Source organism: Saimiri boliviensis, chromosome 3, assembly GCF_048565385.1.
Source record: "Saimiri boliviensis isolate mSaiBol1 chromosome 3, mSaiBol1.pri, whole genome shotgun sequence".
NCBI lineage: Eukaryota > Metazoa > Chordata > Mammalia > Primates > Cebidae > Saimiri > Saimiri boliviensis.
Window position 1 is genome coordinate 74679637 of NC_133451.1, and position 23030 is coordinate 74702666.

Below are 23030 nucleotides of genomic sequence, written 5' to 3' on the forward strand. Positions count from 1 at the left end.
TTAGGTGGACCATCGTGTGATTTAAACAGACTTGAGATTCACCTTCAATGATGGAAGTTCTACTTCTGGACTAATATTTTTATCTCGCAGGTGCATTTCATACAGGGAAACTGACTGTCTTGATCTGCTTAGGACTGGTCTGATTTTAGTACTGAATGCATTATGTCTTAGGCAAATCCTCAGTTCAGACAAACTGGGATGGCTAAATCACCCTAATTACAAATATTTCTTAAGAACCTTCCATGAGCCAGGCTCTAAAAAAAGATATTGAGAACCCAACCAAACAGCCATCCAGGAGGTCAAGACAGACATTATACAAAGGAATAAATAAACAGCCAGTCATTACATATGATGACCATTACTGGGATGGAACAGGATGAAAAACAGCTGTGAGGACCTGCTTTGCTTAGAGGGAGTCAAGAAAGGCTTCTCTTATAGTAAGACATGAAGTGCTCTTTCTGCGCTACCACAATGGTGTGCATGAATGTCCTGGCTGATGTTCTCAAGAGCCTCAACAATGTCGAAAAGAGAGGCAAATGCCAGGTGCTTATTAGGCCGTGCTCCAAAGTCATCGTCCAGTTTCTCACTATGATGATGAAGCATGGTTACATTGGCAAATTTGAAATCATTGATAATCACAGAGCTGGGAAAATTGTGAACCTCACAGGCAGGCTAAACAAGTGTGGCATGATCAGCCCCAGATTTGATGTGCAACTCAAAGATCTAGAAAAATGGCAGAATAATCTGCTTCTGTCCCGCCAGTTTGGTTTCATTGTACTGACAACCTCAGCAGGCAACATGGACCATGAAGAAGCAAGACAAAAACACACAGGAGGGAAAATCCTGGATTCTTTTTCTAGGGATGTAATACATATATTTACAAGTAAAATGCCTCACGGACAAAAAATAAAGACATGGAAGAGGTCAGCCATGAATATTGCCAGGACAGATTAGTTCTAGGTAATTTCTAAGAATGAAGTGGCATCTCTGGAGCTAAGGAGGACATTGATACTCTTGCAAATTATGTTATTTATATATTTATACACTTAGAATACAAATTCTTTTTAAAATTATTATTATGCTTTAAGTTCTGGGGTACATGTGCAGAATGTGCAGGTTTGTTACATAGGTATACAAGTGCCATGATGGTTTGCTGCACCCATCAACCTGTCATCTACATTAGGTATTCTCCTAATCCTATCCCTCCCCTAGCCCCCCAACCCCTGACAGTCCCCAGTTTGTGATATTCCCCTCCCTGTGTCCATGAGTTCTCATAGTTCAACTTCCACTTATGAATGAGAACATGCAGTGTTTGGTTTTCTGTTCCTGTGTTTGTTTGCTGAGAATGATGGTTTCCAGCTTCATCCATGTCCCTGCAAAGGACATGAACTCATCCTTTTTTATGGCTACATAGTATTCCATGGTGTATATGTGCCACATTTTCTTTATCCTGTCTATCACTGATGGGCATTTGGGTTGGTTCCGAGTCTTTGTTATTGTAAACAGTGCTGCAGTAAACATACGTGTACATGTGTCTTTATAGTAGAATTATTTATAATCATTATATATATATATACATATATATATATATATATCCAGTAATTCTGGGTCAAATGGTATTTCTGGTTCTAGATCCTTGAAGAATCGCCACACTGTCTTTCACAGTGGTTGAACTAATTTACACTCTCACCAACAGTGTAAAAGCGTACCTATTTCATCCTCTCTAGCATCTGTTGTTTCCTGACTTTTTACTAATTGCCATTCTAACTGGTGTGAGATGGTATCTCATTGTGGTTTTGATTTGCATTTCTCTAAATGGTGTTGGGAAAACTGGCTAGCCATATGCAAAAAACTGAAACTGAACCCTTCCTTATACCTTATACAAAAATTAACTCAAGATGGATTAAAGACTTAAACTTAAGACCTAAAACCATAAAAACCCTAGAAGAAAACCTAGGCAATACCATTCAGGACATAGTCATGGGCAAAGACTTCATGACTAAAAACAATGGCAACAAAAGCTAAAATTGACAAATGGGATCTAAATAAACTAAAGAGCTTCTGCACAGCAACAGAAACTGTCATCAGAGTGAACAGGCAACCTACAGAATGGGAGACATTTTTTGCAATCTATCCATTTGACAAAGGGCTAATATCCAGAATCTACAAAGAACTTAAACAAATTTACAAGAAAAAAAAAACCCCATCAAAAAGAGGGCAAAGAATATGAACAGACACTTCTCAAAAGAAGACATTTATGCAACCAACAGACATGAAAAAAAGCTCATCATCACTGGTCATTAGAGAAATGAAAATCAAAACCACAATGAAATAGAATACAAATTCTAATAGGACGATTAGAATTAAAAGTACATGCTAACAATAATTTTGTCTAAATCCTAATGAGACAAAATATTTTGCATTTTTAAATCTACTACATGCCTCCCCAAAACTCACTTTCCAGAATTACTCCCTTTTTCTTTTTCTTCATTTCTTTTGTTTTGTTTTTGAGACAGGGTTTCACTCTGTTTCCCAGGCTGTAGTGCAGTGACACAATCATGGCTCACTACAAGATTGACCTCCCTGGGATCAGGTGGTTCTCCTGCCTCAGCCTTCTGAGTAGCTGGGACTATAGTAATGTGCCATCATGTCTGGCTAATTTTTGTATTTTTTGGTATAGACAGGATTTGGCTACATTACCCAGGCTGGTCTCAAGCTCCTGGGCTCAAGGGGTCTGCCTGCCTCAGCCTCCCAAAGTTCTGGGATTACAGGCATGAGTCACCACAACTGAACTTATTCCCCTTTTTTGTAACTACCCTATCCATAAAGAAGATTGAGTTATAGACCCTATGGGCCATGGAAAACCCGTAAGTTTTAGGGTAGGTGTTTTCTGGGCTAGTCTGTGCTTACTGACTCAGATAAACTGTGAAAGCCCTTTCCTTTGTTTTGGGTCCATTTATTGGCTCCTGAAGATGTTAGGTGCCCTGCTCTGCTACCTGAGATGTATCTCATTGTTTTAAGCCTTCAGCCTTATGATGACCTGCCTCTAAAGGTGGCTTTTAGTGTGACTCATTTTAAAAAGGCACAGAGGTAAGATCTAACAAACTCATCATTTCCATTAGGAAATGTCTCACCTCCCCCAAGCCAGGTCTCTCTTATGATTTTCTCATTTCTGATCTTGATACTTTTATTCTCCTGGACACACATGCTTGAAACTTCAGAGTCAGCTTGACCTCTTGTCTCAAGCTGCTTGCCTACGTCCAGTCAGTGGCTATACTCTCTTATTTTGTACCCTACAAAGTCCCCCTACTTTATTTTGCTATTCCTGGTCCCATTGCATGTTGAAATTAGAGAAATGACCACCTACTTGATTACCACACCCCACCACACACACAGACTCACATATTAATATACTGTTCTTTTAGACTACCACTGCTCATTTGCTGCCAAACTGACAGTGGTTTGCTATATTTAAGAAATCAAGATTCTTGGCCGGGCGCAGTGGCTCAAGCCTGTAATCCCAGCACTTTGGGAGGTTGAGGCGGGTGGATCACGAGGTCAAGAGATCGAGACCATCCTGGTCAACATGGTGAAACCCCGTCTCTACTAAAAATACAAAAAATTAGCTGGGCATGGTGGCACATGCCTGTAATCCCAGCTACTCAGGAGGCTGAGGCAGGAGAATTGCCTGAACCCAGGAGGCGGAGATTGCGGTGAGCCGAGATCGCGCCATTGCACTCCAGCCTGGGTAACAAGAGCGAAACTCTCTCTCAAAAAAAAAAAAAAGAAATCAAGATTCTTAACCAAACTTTCCAATCTTATTTATTATTTACACTTTTTTTTTAAGCAGTTTCACTCTTGTTGCCCAGGCTGGAGAGCAATGGAGCAATCTTGGCTCACTGCAACCTCTGCCTCCTGGGTTCAAGTGATCCTCCTTCCTCAGCCTCCCAAGTAGCTGGGATTACAGGCATGTGCCACCACACCTAGCAAATTTTCTGCATTTAGTAGAGAAAGGGTTTCACCATGTTGGTCAGGCTGGTCTCAAACTCCTGACCTCAGGTGATCCACCCACCTTGGCCTCCCAAAGTGCCGAGATTATAGGCATGAGGCACTGCACCTGGCCTCTCTTATTTAGATGTTTAGATACACGGTAATTCAATTGAGTGTACTTTGTGTCTTTGGGGGGGGGGAATCCTAAATTTTCCCATGTCTGTGACTTTCCTCATACTATTCCACTTATCTGGAATGAACTTGCATAGTCCCCAAATAGATTACTAATAACTATTTCTGCCTAAGTTTTAGAAACTCTTTGAAAATATCCTAATTTTAAGTTCCTAGAGGGAAAATTTAACACTTGACACAGCCTTAATAAATAAATAATGACAATCATATTGATGGTTTAACACTAATAAACACATATTTTTGAATAGTAGTTAAGTTCCATTGTAGCTTTCAGGGATTCAAAGCCATAGTCCCTGATGCCAAGTTGACAGTTAATGGTTGCTTCAAGTGACTGGGGGATCCAGCATTGGCAATCACTTTGAAGATCAGGGGATTTTCTGTATAAGCAGGAATTATTTATAGCCATCCAAATTAAATTTCAGGGAAGGTGGGGTGGGTGGGGAATGACTAACATTTATTGAGCACACACACACACACACACACACATATGTGTGTGTGTGTGTGTGTGTGTGTGTGTGTGTGTGTGTATACACACACATATGCGCCAGGGATTGTACTAAGTGCTTTCCACATATATTTATGTCATCTGCATAACAATCTCTATACAGCCTATGTCATCTGCATAACAATCCCTATAATACACCTAGTATTATTTCTATCTTCATAGAAGAGAAAACTGAAGCTCAGAAAAGTGTTTATAAATTGCTTAAGAACAGATATCTAATAAATTACAAAGCCAAGATTTGGACCCAGCTGGGCCTGATTCCAAAGATTATGTTCTTTGTATGATGAGGAGGACACAGTCTATAGAGCAGACACATAAATAATTAGGTGATTGTGCATTGCAGTAAGTGCTGTACTGAAGTAAATCCAAAGCACATGGACTTTCCATTACCTCAGTGCTTATGTGGCAGTTTAGGGTGGAGGCAATGCTGCAGGATGATCAAGATCACCCACAATGGAAACAGGAAGAACTTGGTTCAAATCCTAACGCAGGACGAACTTGAACAAGTGGTTTAATCATTCCAAGCTTCAGTTTTCTCATTCATAAGATTAAAATAATCAAGCTTATTTTTAAAATAAAATTAAATTATGCATATAATGTCATCAGCACATTATCTGGAACACAGAACTCACTCAATAAATTGTAGTTAATTAAATATAATTATCATCATTATTTAGTAGCCTCTTTCATCTTTAATACTTTGGCCTCTTCCAAACTCCTTTAACAAGTGTTTGCTTATCTATATGTGTGATTTCATTTTGTGTTGCTGAAGAACCGTTTGAAAACTGCAGACACCCATAAAAATACCTGTGTGAATCTTTAAAAATAAGGGCATTCTTAGCCAGGTGCCGTGACTCAATGCCTGTAATCCCAGCATTTTGGGAAGTAGACTTGGGCAGATCATGAGGTCAGGAGTTCGAGACTAGCCTGGCCAACATAGTGAAACCCTGTCTCTATTAAAAATACAAAAATCAGCTGGGTGTGGTGGTGCATGCCTGTGATCCCAGCTACTCAGGAGGCTGAGGCAGGAAAATTGCTTGAACCCAGGTGGCGGAGGTTGCTGTGAGCTGAGATCATGCCACTACACTCCAGCCTGGGGCAAGACTCTATCTTGAAAAAATTTTTTTTTTCAAAAAGGACATTCTTGTGCATACATAATGACATAATTGTCACCTAAGATAAGGCAACAATATCTCCTAATATCCTTAATATAATCTAATTTCTAGTACATATTTAAATTTTCTAAATTGTCCCCACAGACATTTTGAACCAGGATGCACTCAAGTTTCATCTGTTATATTTGATTGGTGTTTCTTTATTCTCTTTTAATTTATATATGTTCTTACCTCACTTCCAACCTTTTCTAGTTTTTCTTGACATTGTCTTTTTTGAAGAAGTCAGACCGTTTGGCTTAGTACCAGTTTCTAAATTTGTTTGATAGTTTTCCTCAAAGTGCCACTTAACTTGTTCTTCTATCCTCTATGTTATCTATACATTAAAATGCAGGTCTTTTGCCTCTATTGCTTTTAAGTGAAACATTGTGACAAGAATCTTTCCAAGTTAATGCTACATAGTTGATATTACTTCACATCAAAATTTCCACCACCACTTCCTCTTCAAAATATTGTGTGGTTTCCTAGCTATCTCTGAGGTCTGGCTAGACTGGTGCTTTCAACTCCGGCTTCACTTAGAAATCATCAGGGAGTTTTTAAAAAATATTTGTTCCCGAGTTATACCTCTAGAAATTCTTGACTTGGACAAAGGGATTGGTATTTTTGTAAGCTTCCCAAGTGATTTTCATGTGTTAACTGGAGCAAAAAGGAACTGGTTTAGAATATACGTTCTGAAAGGCAAGGGATATACCTTTCTTATTTACTACTACATATTCTCAGAGTTGAGCAGATGGCCTGGCTCATAATTACTACTAAATAATACATGCTGAATTAATTACTTGTTAATTAATTAACGTTCAGCATACAGGCAACCTCATCTTTCTCCTTTCATACTCTGACTTTTCTCTTTTTAACTACATGGCGTACTGTGAAGCCAACAGGTTAATTTTATAACATCTTTATTGAAATGCAATAGGCCACTACTCTGCAAATTTCTGAAAACTATATATCAAAGGGAAAAGAATCATTTTAAAACTTCTGAAAAAGGAAAAAGAGCAAACAATCATTTAGCTATAATGTTAGATTAGTTTTGCTGCAGACAATTCACTCTCTGTTTTGTTTTGTTTTGTTTTTTTCACACTACCAGTTCTTCCTGTTCTGATTTTAATGATGGGTAGAGTGATTCCAAAATTACTTAAGGTGAAAGAAAGATCAGGAGTTTGTTTTAGTTGTAATTGTTGTTGTTTCAAAGATACTGAGCAAATTTTAACCATGTGGAGGAATGCTACAGAAAGAGAAGGATTTGTGGTATAGTTATGCTTCTGTTTGTTCAAATTCAACTTTGGCCAAATCCTAGGAACAGAATGAAAAAATGTGTATGACTCATAAGTGATTGCCACAATTTTAAACCTGTAGCTTCAGATAAAAAGGAGTCAAGAATGACTACTTTTTTTAAAAAAAGAGAGAACCGTAGCAAATTGAGGAAATGATAACTATACACTTATTTACTGTACTGTTACTAAGTGAAAATCATTATTAATCCAACAGAAAATCAGAAAAAGACACAAACATACAGTTTGTATCTTTTCTTTTCTTTTTCTTTTTTTTTTTTTTTGAGATGGAGTTTAACTCTTGTTACCCAGGCTGGAGTGCAATGGCACGATCTCAGCTCACCGCAACCTCCGCCTCCTGGGTTCAGGCAATTCTCCTGCCTCAGCCTCCTGAGTAGCTGGGATTACAGGCACGTGCCACCATGCCCAGCTAATTTTTTGTATTTTTAGTAGAGACAGGGTTTCACCATGTTGACCAGGATGATCTCGATCTCTTGACCTCGTGATCCACCCGCCTTGGCCTCCCAAAGTGCTGGGATTACAGGCTTGAGCCACTGCGCTTGGCAGTTTGTATCTTTTCAAATGCATATATGTTTTCATAAAATAATACCAACTAAGGAAAAATATTGTATAGATATACTCCACTCATTATGTGAAATAACACATGAAGAATATTACTCATTCCATCATGAGAAAAGATTAGAAGCAACTAAATATCCATCATGAGTGAATTGATGAATAAATTTTATTCATTTAATAAATAAATATAGTAACAGAATCAAACACTTTGCAGTATAATAGGAAACCACAAGGACACTACGTATTGATATGGAATGCTAATACATTGTTTAGTGAAAATAGATAAAGAATCATTATGTAGAGTATCCTACAATATACATAAAAGAAAGAGACCAAGTATGATGGCTCACATTTGTAATGCCAACATGTTGGGAGGCTGAAGCAGGAGGATCGCTTGAGGCCAGGAGTTAGAGAACAGCTGGGCAACATAGCAAGAAAATAATGTTTAAAAAAATTAACTGAAAGCTGGGTGTGACGGCTTACACCTGTAATCCCAGCACTTTGGGAGTCCGAGGCAGGTGAATCACCTGAGGTCAAGAGTTCAAGACCAGCCTGGCCAACATGGAGAAACCCCATCTCTACTAAAAATACAAAAAATTAGCTGGGCATGGTGGTGGGCACCTGTAATCCCAGCTACTCAGGAGGCTGAGGCAGGAGAATCGCTTGGGCCCAGGAGGTGGAGGTTGCAGTGAGCCAAGATCACACCAACATGCCATTGCACTACAGCCTGGGCAATAGAGTGAGACTGTCTCAGAAAAAGAAAAAACAAACAAACAAACAACAACAACAACAAAAAATTAACAGAGCAAGACCCTGGTTTTTTTTTGTTGTTTGTTGTTGTTTTTTGTTTTTGTTTTGTTTTTTAAAGAAAGGAAACATGAAAAAGTATATATTTGTGCTGAATTATTTATACATAAAAAATTTGGGCCGGGTGCGGTGGCTCACACCTGTAATCCCAGCACTTTGGGAGGCCGAGGCGGGTGGATCACGAGGTCAAGAGATCGAGATCATCCTGGTCAACATGGTGAAACCCCTTCTCTACTAAAAATACAAAAAATTAGCTGGGCATGGTGGCGCACGCCTGTATTCCCAGCTACTAGGGAGGCTAAGGCAGGAGAATTGCCTGAACCCAGGAGGTGGAGGTTGCCGTGAGCCGAGATCGCGCGCCATTGCACTCCAGCCTGGGTAACAAGAGCGAAACCCCGTCTCAAAAAAAAAAAAAAAAAAAAAATTGAGGGCAGATAAATAAGGAACTGGTAAGTTAGTTAGCTATTTAGGAGGGGTTTGGGAACTTAGTTGGTGTAAGACAGTGGGTGGGAGAAACAGGAAGGAAACTTTTCACAAGACATTTTGTCATATTTTATTGTGTTTGAACTGCATGAATATAGCACATATTCAAAAATTAAATATTTTGGAAAAGCCCTACCAAAAGTTCTTGGAAATGTATGTTTTTAAGTAGAAAGTATTCCAGGCATTCTTACATCTCTTATTCTTGTTGTGAAGTTTTAGAATCAATTCTATTACTTTCCAGTTTTTCTAAAATTGAAACTGAAACACTGCATACTTCTCATATACTCAGTCCTAAAAATGGACTCCGGGAAAAAAAAACTCAGGAAAAAACCTTCTCATGATAATTTCCAATCTTGATTTTTGTTGCTCTACAGAATTTCAAAGTTTTATATTACACTTAAATATACACTATTTAAAGTCCAAACAGACCACAGTTGAAAGATATCCAAGGCATGTGCTTATGTAACACTGAAGTAAAGTCATCAAAGTAAAATTAGTGTTTTTCTCCCATCGACCTCTCCATGGAATCCACAAGAAAGGGGAATGATATCTCACACAACAACGGAGAAAATTTCATCTAAGAAAAGAAGGAATTATTATTTTTTTTTCACAGACAAATCAATAAGATAAAAGTGACTGTGGTTTACTCATTTGCCTCTAAGCATTTACCACTGTGGGTATCACTTATCTCTGTGCATGCATTCTATTACAAAAAAGTATGGAACTGTTACCATTAGCCCTTTGCCCACTGCAATGCATACAATAGGTGCACCATAAAAGTCTGACCTACCACAGTAAAATATATGGGTTCTCAGATCTCTGTGGCCTTGCCAAGTCAAACATCCTTCCCTGGCTTAACTCTCAATTTCTTTATCTGGAGGTGGAGTGCCTAACTTGGAATATCTCACAATGTTGATTCAGTGGCCAAATAATACAATAAATGTAAAAGGTTTTGGAAAGTATAACTGAAAGTAGTACTACGGTTACTGCAATTATGACACAGATATAAACAGATAGGGCAGAGGGAGGAAAAAAACTGATTCCATAACCTGTTGCATGGAGTCTTACTCCTACAGAAGAGCAAAAGAAAACCTAGGTAGGTTAAGGAACTTGTTCAAAATCAAGTAGCCATCAGAAGTAGAAGTGAAGACAAATTCTCATTCACATGTATTGACTGAATGACTCATGTTTGTACTACTGTAATTCTATTACTCAACCTTGAGAGCTCATGGAAAATGTGAAGAAGGAGAGGGATCACCTGGCGATGCCAGTCAGAGGAAGGCTGGAGAAACATTAAAGAAGTGATCAGAGAAAGCACGAAAGGATAGGAGAGCAGTGATCAAGTCTTGGCTGGGATGGTTATAAGAGAGAGTATACAGGTGGAGGGATTTTGCTAAGCATTTCTGATCTACCAATGTCTCCAGGGCTTTATCTCATGTAACCATCACAACAATCCAGTCAATGTAATCTCCATTTTGAGGAATAATAATAATAATAATTGAGGAAGTGGGACAAGAAGCAGCTACTAGGTGGCTGAGCTGTGATGAATCTGGAACTGCATAAATCCGTTCAGGCCCCTTATCACTATGCCTCATTCCACAACTATTGATAAAGATTGTAGAGGATGTGGGCCCAATGGGAGAATATTACAGACTTTTTTTAGGGAATATATGCTCAAAATGTAAACATTATTTATCTTCAGTAAATATTTCCTTTCTAAACTTGTAGAGTAAAATATTAGTAAAAATCTCAAGATGGATTCATGCTGGGTGTTTTCTTTCTTTTTTTTTGGTAAGACAGATCCTTGCTCTGTAACCTAGGCTAGAGTGCAGTGGCATGATCTCAGCTCACTGCAACCTCCACCTCCTGAGTACAAGCAATTTTTCTTCTGCCTCAGCCTCCCAAGTTGCTGGGGTTACAGACACCCACCACCATGCCAGGCTAATTTTTGTATTTTTAGTAGAGACAGGGTTTCACCATGTTGGCCAGGCTAGTCTCTAACTCCTGACCTCAGAATCTGCCCACTTTGGCCTCTTAAACTGCTGGGATTACAGGCGTGAGCCGTCCTGCCTGGCCAGTGTTTTTATCTTTAAAGAGAAAACACCTTCTTTAAGATTAACACCTTTAGGACCCTCCAACCAGAAGGACCAGAACAGGTGGTTTGAGTCAATGAATAAATGCTATAATGGCCAGGCACGGTGGCTCACACCTGTAATTCCAGCACTTTGGGAGGCCAAGGCGGGCAGATCACCTGAGATCAGGAATGTGAGACCACCTGGCCATCTCTACTAAAAATACCAAAAATTAGGTGGGTGTAGTGGCCAGCGCTTGTAATCCTAGCTACTCAGGAGGCTGAGACAGGAGAATTGCTTGAAGCCGGGTGGTGTCGGTTGCAGTGAGTCAAGATCACACCATTGCACTACAGCCTGGGCCACAAGAGCAAAACTTCATCTCAAAAAAAAAAAAAAAAAAGAGAAAAAAAAAAGAAAACGCTATCACATAGGTGTCTTTGAATGAAATCAGCCTGGGATATTTTATTTCTCTATACCAAGTAAGTTACTGAGTAATAACAATATCCTACATATACACAGAACATTCTACATACTATGTACTATTCTGAGAAGTTGCACATTCATTTAACCCTCATGTCTGTATAAGGTGGTTCTCTTATTATCTTTATGCTGCAAATGAAGAAACTGAGACACAGAGAGGTTAAGGAACATGTCCAAGACCAAACAGCTACATAGTAGTGGAGCTGGGATTCAATCCCAGGTAGCTTGATTAGCACTATTCAGTGTTGCACATTGTGTATTACTTTGTATATTTCCTCACCTAAGGTTTAATTTAAAAAGTAATTTTTTAATCAAAAGTAAAACTTTCAAATTTGGAAGTTAGACAGAGGCAGGTTCACTTATTAATTAAGCCATTCTACTATTCATTCATTCATTCAGTGTGTATTATAATCCTACTATGTAACAGGCTAAGTAATAGCAAAAGTAGAGATAGTTTCTGCTATCTTAAAATTTAAAGCTAACAAGGAAATACACTTAAATAATTGCAAATAAATATAAAATTACAAAACTCTTAAAAGAACTATGAAGGAAAGATACAAAAAGTTATGATAAGATTAAAAAAAAAACAAAACATGTAAGAAGCATATGTCCTAGCTGAGGGTGGTGGTTCTGAGGAAATGACCTTTGAACTAGAATTACTAATTTAGGGTTTTTATGGGTTTTTTTCTTTTTGTTTTGAGACAGAGTCTCACTCAGTAGTAGCCCAGGCTGGAGTGCACTGATATGATCTTGGCTCACTGCAACCTCTGTCTCCTGGGTTCAAGCAATCTTATGCCTCAACCTCTTCAGTAGCTGGGATTACAGGTGCTCACCATCAGGCCCAGCTAATTTTTGTATTTTTTAGGAGAGATGGGGTTTCACAATGTTGGCCAGGCTGATCTTGAACTCCTGGCCTCAAGCGGTCTGCCCACCTCAGCCTCCCAAAGTGCTGGATTCCAGGTGTAAGCCAACACTCCTGGTCTTAGGGCTCTTGAGTTGACATTACTAAACCCTAACCCCCACCTATGGAATAAGGGAAATGGATTGTCCTAAAGTCTTAGTAACATAATAAATGCAAATAGGTTATCCCAGCACTTCATAAGTACTTAATAAATCATAGTCATTGGCTTTGTGATATTATTTTTCTCTTTGCCCCTTGACAGCTATCTAAGTGAAGAATAGGATACAAGAAACATGAAAATCAAGCATAATAGCCATCATAACATTAGAAAGGATGGGGGCAAGAAGATAATATTTTTAGAATACTATAGATTTTAATTTGTAAAAAAAAATAGAGTGATTCCAATGGGTTTTAAGTTTTTAATAGAGTTAGTAAAATAAGCAGTAACCAAATGGGAAAATAAATGCACATGGGAAATGTAATTCTTCATTAAGCTTTTTGTGGCATTCAGAATTTTACCATGATATTGATTATGTCTACAGATAGCATGTTTTTCTGTGTTTTTAAGTATTTCTTTCAGTGTTATTCCCAGATTGACTGATTAATATGCTCTGCCTTCTACCCACAGCTTAATATTGCAGCATGTAGGGGAAAAGGTTAGGTCACCTGTAGTTGGTGTAAATGGAAATGGAGGTGGGCACTGAGAAGCTATAGCTCTAAGGAAGAAAGATATTTCAGAGCTAATGTGTGGATCACAGAGGGTTTCCAACCTGATTGTTCTCTGCTTCAGCTTAGCGAGAAAAAGATGGAAAGCCTTTTGTGTCTTCATAAAAACTTATTTACTCTTTTCTGAAATGTGAGGTATCTCTGGAAGAATTTCCCTGGGGCTAGATTGAGTCCTGCTACATTTTTCTCCCAGAAATTTGGTTATGCCCCCTTGGGGAGAGCACTTCAAAGGTACAGAGGACACTTCAAAAGGCCCGGAGCCTCATCCATGACTGGTGTAAACTGATAAAGGTATGCGCCCTGCAAATTCCATGAGTACACAGGCAGACAGGAAGCTCCTGGGGAGACGGCTGAGCTGATGTGGACCTGAGCACATTCTTATCCAGAATCCGAACTCCACACCTCTTGATCTGGGGGAGGAGAGAGGAACTGTGGACAGGAAGGGCAGTAGAGAGTGAAGCCATGGGAATCTGTCCAGGCCACGTATGAACTTTGGCTTTTACCACCTATTTCACCCAGCTGGTTTTGTCCCCAAAGAGACAATCAAGGCAGTGGCATCTTTCAGGATTCTGGTTGACCGAGTACTCTGTAAAAAAGTTCCCTGTCTGCTAGGCATGGTCGCTCACACCTGTAATCCCAGCACTTTGGGAGGCCAAGGTGGGCTGATCACAAGGTAAGGAATTCAACACCAGCCTGGCCAACATGATGAAACCCCGTCTCTATTAAAAATACAAAAAATTCTCTGGGCATGTTGGCTGGCAATTCTAGCTACTGGGGAGGCTGAGGCAGGAGAATCACTTGAACCCGGGAGGCGGAAGTTGCAGTGAGCCGAGATCGTGCCATTGAACTCCAGCCCAGGTGACAGTGTGACACTCTGCCTCAAAAACAACAACAACAACAACAACAACAACAACAACAACAACAACAACAAGTTCACTGTCCTTGATTCTTGTACTCTTGAGCACCATGAGCTCTGGATATTCCATCAGTATAATATTTGCTTTTCCTTGACTAGTCAGTCTAAAGCTAACTAACAAATGTGACTAACATCCTCTCTTTTATTCCTTCTGGGATAAATTCTGAACTATGAAAGGGAACTATGTTGCAATAGAAGTGGGACATTAAGTAATGACAGCCCTAAAAAAAAACCACCATTAACTATGAATGGAATCGCCATGTTCTCTCTAAATGCAAGGGTGTTTTTCTCATCATCAGGGATGAGTACTGGAGATGTCTCATGTTTCCAGGGCTGACTTCATTTAAAAGCTAAGTTTTGTAACTACGATTGCATCTTTTCCTATATAATTAGACAACTGCATCTGACTACTGACTAATGACAACAGTATTTTTGCTCCCTCCTCTTTCAAGCTAACCCACAGACCCACAGACTCCAGCTTAAGGATGGTTCAACTTAAAAGTTTCAACTTTACAACAGGTTTGTCAGAGTGTCAGTGTATTTTCTATTTATGACATTTTTGACTTATGATGGGTTAATTGAGATATAACACCATCATAAGCTCCTGAGGAGGCTCTCCCTGGAGGGATGAGGTAGAGAGTATAAAGACCAACAACAAAAAAAGAGACAGAAATAGAACTTTCCAGGTATAAGGAGGTAATAAATAGAATCAACATGGCGAACCTGGAACTAAGAAGGGCTTTTAAAGGCAAGATTGCCTTCTCCAGAAGCTCATCCTTCAAGTCCCTTCCGCATGTAAAGACAGGCAGGCGCTGTGAAAGTGACATGGGTGAGATACTACTTCATTCAAATTCTTCATCTTAAAACTGCACAGCAAAGAGGATGTCTTTACCCACCTAGAATTTTAAAAACGTGTTTTAAAAATTTATTTCCTGTGTACATTTAGTCACTGCATTACTGACCACACCCAGCACACAGTAGGTAGGTAAAGCGTTGTGGGATGACATACATAACGTATGGAACACCCTATGTATTGCTAATTCCTGCTGCCATCTCAGAAAAGAGCTTGAATTATTTGTCGGTGTCAAGCAACAAAAGCCCCCTTGTCACCCAGCTCTTATGTTTAAGGTCTCTAGAAATAGGAAATACCTTCTTGTTTATTTCTTGACCTGTGATTGCTGTATCTGAAGTTCAGCTCTAGAAATAAAAAGAAAAAAAAAAAATCTCTAAACAGTTTTTTGAAAGACCCTCCCCCAATGCTGTTTGCTGCCACCCTCTTTTTTCCCTTGGCTTCCTTCTTTCAGCATGACATCCTCTCAAACGCTACCTGACAGACTGCTGCAATCACCCTGTGAATGTAAGTAATTTCCTTATTGACAGCCTCCCATTCTCTCTGACATCTGCCAGCACTCCCTGACACTTGAATAAGCATTAAGACATTAACAGTCTGGCACAGGTTTAAGGGCTGGAATAGCAATGCTTGGCAGGCCTGCTGCACAAAGCCACATGCAAAGAGACCCCCACTCATTCAACTCTGCCGTCCTTCTGGTTGGAAAATGTGGCAGAGCCCACAGTAAATGCCGATTATTCGCTCGACTGCTCTGGCATTTCGGTGTCTCCTTAGACAGGCCAGATCGTACATTAAAGGAAAATAAAGGGAAAACACGAAAACGCCTGCTTGTGAGGCAGCATGAAAAGGGAATATTGATAAAAAGGCAGGTCTTTCTTTGCTCAGTGAGATGAGTTAATATATTATTTATTGATTTTTTTTTTGAGATGGAGTCTTGCTCTGTTGCCCAGGCTGGGGTGCAGTGGCGCAATCTTGACTCACTGCAACCTCCACCTCTCAGGTTCAAGCAATTCTCCTGCCTCAGCCTCCCGGGTAGCTGGGATTACAGGCACCTGCCACTATACTTGGCTAATTTTTGTATTTTTAGTAGAAATGGGGTTTCACCATGTTCGCCAGCCTGGCTTTGAACTCCTGACCTCTAGCAATCCGTCCACCTCGGCCTCCCAAAGTACTAGGATTACAGTCATGAGCCACCACGCCCCGCCAATATGTTAAAGAGATTGACTTCGAATAGAAGCAAAGTTAAGCTCCCCTAACATCACAGAACAATTTGCATCCTACTTTCTTCTGAGAATATCAGATTCTTTCCAAATACTGGCCAGCAAATGTCATCTTTGTGCCATGAATTTCTGAAAGCCAATTTGTGGATCTATATACAGAAAATTATTAGGAAAGAACATCATAGTACTCTTTGTTGCTAGAATCTGTTCACTGAGCAATGGCAAAGCTATTAACATGCTTGACATTAACAAGTGAGTCAGAGACTTGTTTCCATTCTGTTTTAAGTAGAGCTTGTTTTGGATCAGAAACCTGTAATCTACACAGGTAATGCTGAAGTTAACATCAAAATAAGAGGGACAGAGCTGTTCCTGTGAATGTCACACTTTTTCTTGAGTGAAAAATGAGTCAATATGACTGCACTTGGGAAACCAAAGAAGAATTAAAATAGGTATAATGGAAGTTCAAGGTAGTCTGCTGAAAGGGTCAGGAAGATGTTTCCATTGGGCACGTTCTATGACTCATGAATCTTCTGACATCTTCTGGGGCTAAGAGCCCACATCTTTCTCATTCCTCCACTGGACACTGTTAGGACAGGGAGGTGTCAAAGAGAATGGTTGCTAACTGCACAGTGATTCCTTCTGCAGATTGCCTTCATCTCCCTGTTGATCGGTTTGAACCTGAGGTCGTTATCTCTGCTTTGCAAATGAAGGAGAAAAAGAAGCTCAAAAAGGACAAGAAACTTTCCCCAAATCAAACAGGTAGTAAGTGGTAAAGGCCTAAAATGAACCCAGGTCTTGACTCCTGGGTTGGTGTGTTTCAATCATGTTAAACTCCTAGCCCCAGGAAGCTTGGCGAATATTACAAGATACCTGTCCAAGGCCAAAAGAGCTGTCTATGACCTCGATTGTGCTGACCGATAAGTATTTGAGCAGAAGCAGCAAAAATCTGTCCTAATCTACCAAAAGAGGCTGCTGAGATGGGCAGGGTGGTCCCCTTCAGACTGAACTCATGCAGGAGAATCAGGGCCAGCCTAGTGGTGGGTGTGGGAGGTGTTTGAAGATGGGTGGGCAGAGAGAGTTGGAGTTTTTAAACTAAATTAAGTGCCTCTTCTGGATTTGCTCCAAACCTTGAATGTTTTAAGAGCATGGGCTTTGGAGTCGGGGGACCTGAGTTCTGCACCTCACTAGCTGCTTAGGCTGGGCTAAGTTTAGTTAACTAAATCTCATTCTCTTCATTTGTAAAATAGTAGTGACAACCATATCTTCCTCACAGGCTTGTTTTGGGGACAAACTGAGATGAGTCTTGTCAAATGTTAAGCACAGAAAATGCTCAACATCTCTCTCTGGATGTCCTGCAGTTACTCCAAATGCATGTCCCAAGGCAGTTCATCTTCCATGTAACCATAATAATCACAATAAAAAGCTACTGGGAGCTGTCTGTGTTCTGTGCATTACACTTATCTATTTAATCCTGCAGTTAGGAATTATTTTTCACTTTCACAGATAGGGTAACTGAAGCTCAGAGATATTAACCAACCTGCCCAAAATGTCACAGCTTTTAAATGTCAGACCAGATTTTGAAGCTAGGGTTATCCGATGACAAAGCCCACTCTGGGCTAAACCACTTTGCCCTTACCAGAGATGAGGCGGCAAATCACTGGAACTTTGATTTTCTTTTTACCCTTGGTTTCACATTCACACAATGAGGAATTCTTCCCCTGCTCTTCTATCTCATGGGGATCTTTTACATCTTGTCCAACCTTTGCATTCCCTCTCCCTACCCTGCTTCAGGACCAGTTTTGCATCTGCTGGAAACCATGAACTGCTTCTGCATGGCAGGAACTGCTTTCTGAATGGCCCTTCTTCCACCCAAGTCCCTTTCTAGTTCACCTCCACCTACCACGGTGCTGCCTGATTAACCCCCAAAGCCTAGCTTTCATCATGTCCCTGCAGAAAACCTTCAATGACACCCCACTGTCTGCAGAAGAAAAATGATACTAGTTAGCCTGATAATCAAGGTCTGCTTCCTCTACAAATGCACAATTTAGCTTTTCAGTTCTCACTACTTCTCTGGCATACTCAGTAGAATGCAGATCCCACGATGACAGAAATGTGTACCCTTTCTTTGCTGCTACACCCCAACACCTAGAATAAGGCCTTGTTTATAGTAAGTGCTCGTTAAATATTTGTCAAAGTTTGAATTGAATGATTTTTCGCAGGCAAAATTATTGTATTTTCTTCCCACTGTGTTTTACTGTGAAGACACTGAAAGACATGAAATCCGCTGTCTTTTTTTGAAGCTGCTGGTATATTTTTTTAGAAATGAAGAAAAGCCAAAACAAGATTTTAAGAATTTGATATATCTTAAAAGATAACATTTATCAAATTAATGCTTTTAGTGTCTACAAAACACAATGTAATATAATTGTGCTATTCAAAGATAATTACAGGGTCTGTAAAAATATTCATTCCTAGTCAGCACAGGCAGTGTGATCCAGTACTGGAACAGTTTAAAATAGGGCGATGGAGGACTTCTTTAGCATTGCCCGTGTATGCATTACTGAGTCAGGGCATTAACTCTTCTGTGGACCTTCCTGAATGTGTGGCCTGGAACTAATGGCTCTGTGACCCCACCACGTGTCCTTATGCCCTATCTTCATGCATTCCTTTCCTCTCCTTCCATCTGCCCATTTTCATACTCCATCTATCCTTCAAAGACTAAACCAAGTATCTCTCTCCCATCTTTTTCTAGGGCTTTTTTTTTTTTTTACCAGAATAATTCTCTTATTCTTCTGGCTTTCCCACAGCAATTTAATTGTAGGTTCATATGTGTTTATGACTTATTCTTTTAGTTATATATATCTTCACTAGGTACATGGGAACAGAACCCATCATCTATTTCTGATGTATCTTTGTACCCACTCTCTGCCTACTGCTTTGTATCACGTCATGTCCACAGATGCTCAATATATATTTTTAAATAAATAAATGAATGTGGCAATGCAGGTAAAAATAACAGATGGCTAAAGTCTCAGCATTAGGCACTTGGCTGACTTTACCAGTTGGTGGAGGGAGTGGGAGAGAAGGGAACTGTGTCTGACAGAGGGTTAGCAGATGAAAGGCAGTAAATCATGAAAAGCAGCATGGCCTATTGATTAAGGGTCAGGATTGAGGCCTGGGCACAGATACTAGCTCTGTCTCTCATTTGTTGTATAAGCTTTAGATATCAGATGATATTTTTACCTATCTAATCGGTTTTGTTGTGATGTTGTGAAGATCAAATGAGCTAATAAATGTTAAGCGGTGAGTCCCATCATGGTAGATTGCAATATTGTTTCAAACATTTTGCTACTTTTCATGTTAAAACACACACACACCCATACATCTGTCTTAGCTGCTGTTCTGGCTGCTATAGCAAATTTCCATAGACTGGATGGCTTAAACAACAAATATTCATTTTTTAAAGTTCTGGAAGCTGGAAGTCTGAGATCCTGATGCCAGCATACTTGGGATCTGATGAGGGCCCTCTTCTGGGTTGCATACTGCTGACTTCTCTTTGTATCCTCATATGGCAAAGAGAATGAGAGAGATCTCTTGGGTCTATTTAATAAGAGCACTAATCCCATTGATGAAGCCCCACCCCCATGACCTGTTCACCTCCCAAAGGTCCCCCCTTCTAATATTATCATATTAGGGGTTAGGATTTCAACATTTGAGTTCTAGGAGAAATATTTATAAAAATAGTCTGCTGCATTATCCTAGGCAACTGTCATGTGACTTGCTGTGTTCCTTTCATTGACATCAGGCTTGGCCATGTGACTTGCTGTGACCAGTGGCATTTGAGTGGACATGAAATATGCCCTGCCTGAGCAAAGGCTTTCTGGGCCATTGTGCCCTTTTCTCTCTGCCACTGAATGAGGTATCTCAAACAGGGTCTTCTCATTCACCCTGATCCTGCATTGAAGAAGCCATTTGGAGAAGTCTCACCCATCACAACCACCTACAACCACTGTTATTGTCAACCACTAAGATTTGGGGGTTATGGTTATAACACAGTCTGGCGAAAGCTGACTAATAGCCCAATGTAAAGAAGTACTCAATCCATGTAAAGCCCTTAGAACAGCACCTGGAACATGATAAGGGCTCAACAGTGATTATCATGGTAAATGCATAACTTCTAACATACTTCATAATTTGCACTCGCTTGTCTTAAAGTAAAAGCCCCATCCTTGGCGTCTTCCAAATACTCTGTCACAGACAATCATCTGACTAGCAGTTGGAAGGCATGGGTTCCTGTTCTGACTCTGCCCTGTGACAGTGCTCACGGGACATGTTCTTTCTGGGGCTCTGTTTCCTCATAGATGATTGTCAAAGTTCCTTCTAGTTCAAGGAGTTTCTGAATCTAGAGACAGGCGGCTGTTAGAACCGTCCACATCAGAAAACGTGTTAGTTCTACCAGTCACAAAGCTGGGTGATTTGTGCACCTCAGCTTCTCCATCCTTTTCTCGCTTCAGAGGTTTGCACATGAGGCTTTAGCCATTGCCAGTTTGCAAGTCAGTGGCATTTTTATAGGCTCCGGCAGCAGGACAGTGGTTTTTTTTTCATTAGGTTGGGGAACAAAATTCTTAGCCAGAGGGAAAAGGTGGTTCCTTAGAAAAGGGAAATTCATGTTTTACAGGAGTTATGAAAAAATCTTTGGCTAACCAAGTATTCTCTACCTTAAAAGTACTTAAAATAAAAATTTAAAAACAGGGTACAATCAGAGAAGAAAGCAAGGCTGCCATGGTGAGCAGAGCTCCGGCCTGAGAACCAAAGTCTTGGGTGCGAGCCTCTTTCTGCGGTTAGTCGGCCAGGTGACCTTGGGTAATCACTCATTTCTCCCTATATGTAATACTAAAGGATCTCCAGATTCCTGTCAAGCACTAGCTAATATTTTATCACTATAACTCCATCAGAGTTAATTGACAGGGTTGTTTTTTACAGGCATTAAGTGGCAGTTCTCTTAATTTGCAGAGTAGGGAAAATATAATAAAGAGGAAAATGTTTACAGGGGAAGCCCAGCCCACACTAATCTTCTGAATTGGTAATAAATTTTGACCCTAAAGGAGGAATAAAAGAAAGAACTAGATTTATAATCATTTAACAAACAAGCATTATATGATTTATCAGAAGAACAGGTAGTCTGGTATCTTTTCCTGCCCATCCTTGAGGGATTTTCTGCTTCAACTCAGGAGAGCTGATGTCTGCCATATTTCTCCCAGCTCCATTGCAATGTATTCAAAGCATGGCTGAGATCAGCCAGAGGTCTGTCAAATAGAGTGTGGGTACCAAAGCTGGCCCACGGATTGATGTATTGTTGGCTTCAAAACCAGGTCCTCCTCCCATCCCAGAACCTTGGGATGGCAGGTTCCTGCTGTTCCCAAGTCTCTGGCTTCAGCAGAATTGACAGAGTCCAGCTTTTAGGCCCCTTCTTTTCCTAGATTTCCACCATCATGCTTCCTCAGCCTGGCCCACTCTTGCATGTGAGCAGAGGTGGCTCGAAGATTGGCTATGGTAAATATACAATCTAAATAAAAACATATGCTTCAAGACAAGTTCCTAGGGAGCCCCTACCCCACTTTAAGAACATATTATCTTTCCCACAATTCTATGACGGTCAGAACTTTGTGGAAGCCCACCCCCAGCCTCAGAAGGGCATGCCAGAAGAATGGGTCACAAAGGTGCCCTGTTTGAATCTCTCTGTGGGAGGGGCTGTTGTGTGGGACCTAGCTGATTGAGAGTCTCTAGCTGTTGTACCTTGGATTGACTGCAGTGTTGACTTCCAGGCCATACTTCCCCAGGCTGCCCAGTCAATGACTGGGTACAGTGGTGGGTGCTAGAGCTGGGCCATTCCTGCCTAAAGGGGGATTCCTCAAATGGGCATTTTTTGTTCAGGGACTCTCCATCCGGCCACAACTCCCAGAACTGTACTTTGGCCTGAAGCACTTCCTACTCAATCCTTTCTTCTATTTCTCCTTTCATAGGTCTAAGACCTGCATCATAGGCTGCAGGCTTCCTCCACCTCCTCCAGTTCCCTTCACTTTACCCTTTATCTTATCTATCTTACTAAGGTTCTTTTCTTAGTAAACCTCTTGCACATCTAATTCCAGTTGACACCTGTCTCTTAGAGAAGCAGGGTATGATGTTTTTCAAAGTCTGTATGCCTGGCCCACTGTATTATCAAGGGTTCAGAGAAATATAAGCAATATGATATATCTATATATGTAGATATAGCCTGTAGATATATTCACCTATCTATATATGTAGATATGTAGAGATAGCCTATTAGTCTACAGGAGATATATATATATATATATATATATATATATATATATATATATATAGACATACATATAGAGACACCACACACACACACACACACACACACACACACACACACACACACAATAAGGAATTGGTTTATGCAATCATGGAAGCTGAAAACTCCCTAGATCTGCTTTCAGTAAGCTGGAGACCCAGGGGGTCCAATGTGTAATTCCAGTCCAAAAGCCACGAGGCTCAAGACCCAAAAGGACCTTGTGTTTCAGTCTAATTCTGAAAGTCAGAATAGGCTAATGTTCCAGCTAAGGGCAATCAGGTGAGGAGTTCCCTCTCACTCCTGGAAGGGTCAGGCTTTTTGTTATAATCAGGCCTTCAACTGATTGAATGAAGCCCACCCACATCAGGGATGACAATCTGATTCCCTCAGTATATCAATCAGTTTAAATGTTAATCTCATCCCCAGAACATTCACATCCAGAATAATGTTTGGCCAGATATCTGGGAACCCCAGGCCCCATTCGAGGTAATGAATACAATTAATCATC

The 23030-nt window shown here is 40.3% G+C and overlaps 2 protein-coding genes across 5 annotated transcripts in view; one reads left to right on the forward strand and one right to left on the reverse strand.

Moving 5' to 3' along the window:
* The window catches only part of RASGEF1B (RasGEF domain family member 1B), a 623038-nt gene that overhangs the window by 53114 nt on the left and 546894 nt on the right, over positions 1 to 23030 (reverse strand). The gene's annotated exons all lie outside the window — the stretch shown is intronic.
* Positions 472 to 954, forward strand: LOC120363553 (small ribosomal subunit protein uS8-like). The gene has a single exon (XM_039468026.1). It carries the CDS (start codon positions 472 to 474, stop codon positions 952 to 954), a length of 483 nt encoding a protein of 160 aa, XP_039323960.1.